General features: G+C 44.0%; 2 protein-coding genes across 2 annotated transcripts in view; one reads left to right on the forward strand and one right to left on the reverse strand.

The window, feature by feature from the left end:
- LOC139456533 (huntingtin-interacting protein 1-like) overlaps positions 1 to 2,302 on the reverse strand; it is a 72,937-nt gene extending 70,635 nt beyond the window's left edge. Inside the window, exon 1 of the mRNA XM_071238302.1 lies at positions 2,202 to 2,302. Within this exon, the coding sequence (XP_071094403.1) occupies positions 2,202 to 2,219 (18 nt within the window). The 5' untranslated portion in view covers positions 2,220 to 2,302. The remainder of the gene's footprint in view (positions 1 to 2,201) is intronic.
- A 3,738-nt stretch (positions 2,303 to 6,040) lies between these two features.
- On the forward strand, positions 6,041 to 6,871 carry LOC139455122 (uncharacterized). The gene has a single exon (XM_071236686.1). It carries the CDS (start codon positions 6,041 to 6,043, stop codon positions 6,869 to 6,871), a length of 831 nt encoding a protein of 276 aa, XP_071092787.1.
- The last annotated feature ends 349 nt before the right edge of the window (positions 6,872 to 7,220 follow it).

Genomic DNA, 7,220 nt, shown 5'->3' on the forward strand with positions numbered 1-7,220 from the left:
GTTTTATATGGTCTGAAGTCTTAAAGACAGACAAGATTATTTGGAACCACCAGCTTTACTCTCCCCGACAGGCATGCCCAAAGGACACAACTCTGCACGGCTAAATTGAAAATACAAAAACTGTGCCACCCATACCACATAGACTCCCTTTACCATCTTTTGGAATCACATGGCCACGAGGGAACTGAACCACCGACCTTCCACTCTCCCAGTCTTATAAGCAGGTGTGTGAGTGAATGAAAGTTGAACACTGAAGTCAGCAATATTCCAGCATCTCAACAGCAGTAAATAAACAAGTCTGGGACATGGTATATGGACATGGTATATGGACAGGGTATACGGATGAAACACTTCAGATGTTGGTGTTATACTTTGTCAGTGACAACAGCACTCGTCTCTCCTACAGACACTGAAGAAGAAATATCAAGGGTCCCAAACAAGTCTACAAATCTATGGCAAATCTAGATTTCTCCTGAAAATGAAGAGATTCTCTGGAATCCTTTGTAACATATGTTGCCATGGTTGCAAGACAATTGAAACAAAAAACAAACATAGGACTAAATGTTAGCTGTAGTAAGCACCCTGGGAGCTGGGCAAATTGACAAAGTGGGGTGCTTATTGAAACAAGTTACATTTGTTGTCAGAGACAGAGCGGTGCTTGAAACTTGATAAAAAAGGTAAGGATTTTCGAAAAATGACTTTGGATCAAGTAAAAGAGATAGCTAACCCATGCCCTTACACATAACTAACCCTAAGGATTGTAAAGGGGTGCTTGATCGTAAAGGGGTACCCAACCCTAATGATCGTAAAGGGGTGCTTGATCAGAAAGGGGTACCCAACCCTAATGATCGTAAAGGGGTGTTTGATCAGAAAGGGGTACCCAACCCTAATGATCGTAAAGGGGTGCTTGATGGGAAAGGGTTAAATATAGCGTTGTGGTTAACCTAACCTAGCCTAACACAAACACAACTTGTTCCAAGGATTGAAGAGAAACACGGAACCTGTGAAGTGAGAGCCACAATCGACAGCCTGAGCCAATTAGCGTTAATTAAGCTGGTCCAGTAGACTGCATTGTTGCAAGTTACACCCGCACCACTGCTGTAATATACACACAACAAAGGACCTGTCATGTAAATCTATTTCGGTATTATCTAGACTTGCTCAGAGCTGGGCACATAGTCAACCCCAAGTCTGCATACAAATTCACAATTCCTGAGAAAGTATGAAATTTTGAACACTATCACAATTTTCACCCAAATTTGCCTGCCAAGGGCAGCCTGTTTGGAATTCTAGATAAATCCTTGCTATTATAGGAGCAGAGTGCTTGATACCGCAAATGCAGTACACCACATGACAAATATTATTGAGTACCATGAGACCAAGGTATAAAATCACCTACCTTTCACACTGTTCCATGAAGAAGAAAATATCAGGGGCTGTTGTAAGTTGCGTCAGGAGATTGTGTTGGCGGCCACAGAGCCATCTTGGTGGGGGGGGGGGGTCTGCAACAATGTCCAACACAATGAGCACAAGTGATTCACAGCCAAAGGAAGATGAACCATAATTACTCTACAAATCTTAATGCTCTGATACCTTGGAAACCAACAGCAAAAAATCAATTTCTTGGAAATTTAGATGTAAAGGTTTCAATAAATGTCACTTTTCCTGGTTCATGATACTGGAATAAGTACAGAACTGTTACCATGGTTACAATCAAGTGGTAAGACAATTACACTAATGTCAACAAGGAGGAGGAGGAGGAGGAGGGGGAGGGGGTGGGGGGCTGGGGGTCGTGTGACATCGGTTTTTCAGGCCTGTACTGCAGCAACGGAATAAAGACAAACAAATGGATGAATGATAGTGCATATTGATTAATGATAATAAAGTCCAGGTCTTTCGTCGGATGAAATAGGGTAGTGTAGTTGTATACACTTGGAGAGGGCGTGGTCTGTGTGTGAAGGTACGCATTTATCATACAAACAAGAATACAGGAAGCACGCTGCCTGCTTGTACGCCACGAAAACACTTGCAACGTGCACCAGAGAGCGGCCAAAACAGGTGACATTTTCTGTGATGAAAGAAGAAGTTGCAAAATGGCCAAGGGAGGACAGGGTTTGGAACATGCTTCGTCCCTGTTTGACAGAATGGCCGCTCTGTGCAAGAAATAAACGATGTGGAGTGAAATATACGAATGAACTTACCTTCAGATGCATGTGCATAATCGTCCCCTCCGTCGATGGAGATGCGACAAGACCAAGAGAGCAGGCTTGGGTGTGGTGATACCAGCGACAATCAGACAGGTGCGCGGCCATGGATGTTGGGAACGATCGACGGCCTTTGGCATTTGTGACCTCGCTTGTGATTGGTGCTTTGCCGCTTCCTTCCGGGTGGCTTGGTGCTGGCTGTCTAAACTGCGTTTTTTGGCGGTCGGTGCAATGCCCAGATGCTCTCAGCCGGTGTCTTCCGAGTGGCTTGGTACCGGCTAACTAAACTGCGTTTTTTGGTGGTCGGTGCAATGCCCAGATGCTCTCAGCCGGTGTCTTCCGAGTGGCTTGGTGCCGGCTGTCTAAACTGCGTTTTTTGGTGGTCGGTGCAATGCCCAGATGCTCTCGGTGCAACCGGTGAAGTCGCGTGTTGGATTTGTGTGAAAAGTGGAAAGAAGTAGAAAAAATGGAACTACATTTATGATGAATAAAAGACATGTATCTTTATTGGTTCCTTCAATAAATAAATAAAGAAATAAAGTACAATGATAAACTTATTTGTTTTACAACAACGGTTTTAAGCCTTTGATCTGTTTTTGTTTTTCGTGTTTTTTTTCTTGACATTTCAATATACTAAGTTGAACTTTCAAGATAATAACTTGAAATGTCAAGAAAAAAAACCCCAAAACAAACAAGGTGAAGGTAAAGTTATAAACAGTTTTAAACCTGAAGACGGTGTGTGAAATGAGTGGTGACAATTGGAAAGAGCATTAAAGCTGCACTGAAGGGCAACAAGACGAAATGGCAAGAAAAGCCAAAATTAAATACGCCAGTCACTTGAAAGAAGTAGACTGAATATATTGACTTAAAGAAGTCTATTTCATTTTTTTTATGAGAAAAATGTGATGAAATGAAAGATAAGATAAGACAAAACAAGACAAGACAAAACAAGATAATTGTGTTGGAAAGCGAAGCCGAAATTATAGATGAAAGCGGTTAAAAGCGTGTTTAAAGCGGGGAAGAAGCGGGGTAAAAGCGGGGCCTGGGTAATCGAGGCGAAAGAAGGGAAAGGGAGAAAAGCGATTAGTCGGTTGGCGAAAAGGGAGCGATTGGATTGGCGAGGGTTGAGGGGTGAGAGTTGAGTTTGGGGTTCATGTAGTATGTAAGAAGTCCCTAAAAAAAGAGTTCTTACTAAAAAGGGGGTTTGCACCCACTAAAGGGTGCCCCTGGGCCAAAGCGAGAGGTACCAAGAGACTGCGAACAGAACCCGAAGACACAAGAACTTCCAAAAGAAGCCCAAGGTAGCCCAAAGTGGATTTACAGACAGGTGTGAATTGTCTGGAAAACACCCTTTCTATTTATAGAGATTCGGATATACCGCGGGATTAATAAGATGACCGGTGGCCACATTGGCGCTGTGAAATAACCCATTCCAGCTTTTGGGCGTACAGGATCGTTTGTCTGGCCTTACGATGATTTATCTGCAGGTTATAAGCTCGCAACATCCCCGTTAACCACCAGGGCATGTTTTCTTCCGGGGACCTAAAACTGAATACTATACTAGGTTGCATGATATTTCCAATTTTGTAACTACACAAAAGATGCCTAAACCACAAAGACAGATACTATTGATTAATTCGAAAACTGAAAGAGCAACGCTATTCGTGTGGTATGAATAATATTTGTGGAATATTATACGTTATATTTATATAAATCTTACCATTTCTCAGCGCACTTTTTGAACTATAAATTAATAATTGCGTGTTATAAACCATTTGATCACAAATGTTTTATTTGAGCAGTGTAAAGCTCATGACAATTTAATATGAAAGTGTGCTGTGCTGTGCAGAAGGCAAGAATAGCGCTGGTTTGTGGGATGTCAATGCATTGGCAGCGCCAGACGTTGTATAAATGTATTACCTAGCTGATTATATACTGACACACATCTCAGAATGTCGCCTTGAAACACTTTGCGCAGTCTTTCTCAGTATTTAACTTGTCATAATGGAAGAGGTGATTAAAACTCGTATAGTATGGGTAGGAGAGGAGAGGAGAGGCTGAATGGCCGTTTTGAATGTTGCACAATGTTGCACAATGTTGCACGTGAAATACATGGTATGATAGCAACTAAAGTTAGATCTATTATTCAGATGATTGTAAGCTGGGAAAGGTACAAGTGTATTGGCCCATCACATCAATACGCTCCACCCACCAACTGATTTTGGTATTTGTGTTGATGATATTGCTATTGCAGCCTTAGCATATGCTGATGATCTGATTTTGCTTGCAGGCAGATGATTTGAATCGTCTTTTACATGTTTTGAATACTTGGTGTGTAGGCAACAGTGTACTCATTAATAAGGACAAATCCAAGATTGTACACATTAGAAATGTAAGCGTTCCAAGGACAACAGCTTGTTTTAATATTGGTAACTCTGTTTTAGATATTGGTAACTCTGTTTTAGATATTGTTACTTGTTAGAATTATCCTTGCCCACTGCTCATGGAACATCTGGACTACAATGCTATGGCGAAAGCAGCAGCTAAATCGGCTAACAGGGCATTGGCTCTTCTTGTATGTAAATATATGCAATCCACGACGTATTCCAAATTGTAGGATACGATGGTTTGCCCAGTCTTGAGTAATGGGGCATCTATCTGGGGCCATGGTGACATTTCTGCTGTAAATGCCCTTCAAAAAAATACGCTCCAAATGTTGCTGTTAATGGAGATATGGGATGGATTCCTCCGATAGTTAGACAGTGGATGTGGATTGTTAGACAGTATTGTAGTTTTACTAAAATGTCCTTCAGATTAAATAAGTATGTTTTTAGGTGGTCTGAATGGTATGCTGGTGGACCCGTGAAAAACTGGAACTTTAGTGTGAGGGCAAAGCTGAACGAATGGGGTCTGAATATTTCTGAGAATGTAAGCGTGAAAAGTGTAGTTGAATGTGTGCATGATATCTACATGGGAAAGTATGTGTCTGAGTGGAATGAACTGTTATGCAAGCCAGGCGGAAGAACGGGCGGTAATAAATTACGCGCCTATAGAATTTTTAAAGATAGGGTGTGAAAGTTATGTAAGTATTTTTATGCCTCGTTCTTACCGCTCTGCCCTCTCCAAATTTAGATCAGGTACTGCTCCTGTAAAGTTGGAAACAGGCAGATTAGGAATACATTAGGAATGTGATTGAAAGAGTGTGTTTTCAGTGTAAGGAAAGTTACGTAATACTGATAAACTTATTTCATTTTTAAGTATTATATATATACACTGAGCGCCCATGTCACACTTTGTAATCATGCATATGTGCTGTTTGTTCTTTAGTTCTTTACGCTCGTCACGCCGAAGACCCGGGTTCGATTCCCGACATGGGTACAATGTGTGAAGCCCATTTCTGGTGTCCCCCGCCGTGATATTGCTGGAATATTGCTAAAAGCGGCGTAAAACAATACTCAGTCAGTCAGTCTTTAGTTCTTTAAGGGTCACACCGGAAGTGGACATCAGGAACTGGAACCGGAAATCAGCCACACCGGAACCGGAAATCATGCAAACCTGAAAAATACGCACCGGAACTAGACATCAGCCAAACCGGAACCGGAAATGATCCAAACCGGAAATTGTGCAAACCGGAAATCATGCGAACCGGATGTCGACATCAGCCACACCGGAACCGGAAATCATGCAAACCGGAACCGGAAATCATGCAACCGGAAGTAGACACCAGTCGCACCGGAACCGGAAACCATGCTAATCGGATGTCGACATCAGGCACACCGGAACCGGAAATCATGCAACACCGGAAGTAGACACCAGCCGCACCGGAACCGGAAATCATGCAAACCGGAACCGGAAATCATGCGAACCGGATGTCGACATCAGTCACACCGGAACCGGAAATCATGCAAACCGGAAATCATGCAACCGGAAGTAGACACCAGCCGCACCGGAACCGGAAACCAGCCGCACCGGAACCGGAAATCATGCGAACCGGATGTCGACATCAGCCACACCGGAACCGGAAATCATGCAACACCGGAAGTAGACACCAGCCGCACCGGAAATCATGCAACACCGGAAGTAGACACCAGCCGCACCGGAACCGGAAATCATGCAAACCGGAACCGGAAATCATGCAAACCGGATGTCGACATCAGCCGCACCGGAACCGGAAATCATGCAAACTGGATGTCGACATCAGCCACACCGGAACCGGAAATCATGCAACACCGGAAGTAGACACCAGCCGCACCGGAAATCATGCAACACCGGAAGTAGACACCAGCCGCACCGGAACCGGAAATCATGCAAACCGGAACCGGAAATCATGCAACACCGGAAGTAGACACCAGCCTCACCGGAAATCACACAACACCGGAAGTAGACACCAGCCGCACCGGAACCGGAAATTATGCAAACTGGAACCGGAAATCATGCAAACCGGAACCGGAAATCATGCAAACCGGAACCGGAAATCATGCAAACCGGATGTCGACATCAGCCACACCGGAACCGGAAATCATGCAACACCGGAAGTAGACACCAGCCGCACCGGAAATCATGCAACACCGGAAGTAGACACCAGCCGCACCGGAACCGGAAATTATGCAAACTGGAACCGGAAATCATGCAAACCGGAACCGGAAATCATGCGAACCGGATGTTGACATCAGCCACACCGGACCCGGAAATCATGCAAACCGGAACCGGAAATCATGCAAGTAGACACCAGCCGCACCGGAACCGGAAATCATGCAAAACTGGAACCAGAAATCATGCGAACTGGAAATCATGCAAACTGGACGTCGACATCAGCCATATCGGAGTGAGGGGTGTTTTATGTCTCAGTCAGCACTAGTTAAGCTCTACATGGTCAGACCAACCAGCGGTCGATGGCATGAGCAGCAATTCACCTGGGTCCCATGCCGACAGACGGTGACTTAAACTTTCATTACCTGATTCACATACACCATTAGCCTGGCATTTGACCTGAAGCTATATGAACCTCTCTGAAGA

The sequence above is a fragment of the Haliotis cracherodii genome, unplaced genomic scaffold (assembly GCF_022045235.1).
Source record: "Haliotis cracherodii isolate W230 unplaced genomic scaffold, xgHalCrac1.p SCAF_11, whole genome shotgun sequence".
In the NCBI taxonomy this organism is placed as follows: Eukaryota; Metazoa; Mollusca; class Gastropoda; order Lepetellida; family Haliotidae; genus Haliotis; species Haliotis cracherodii.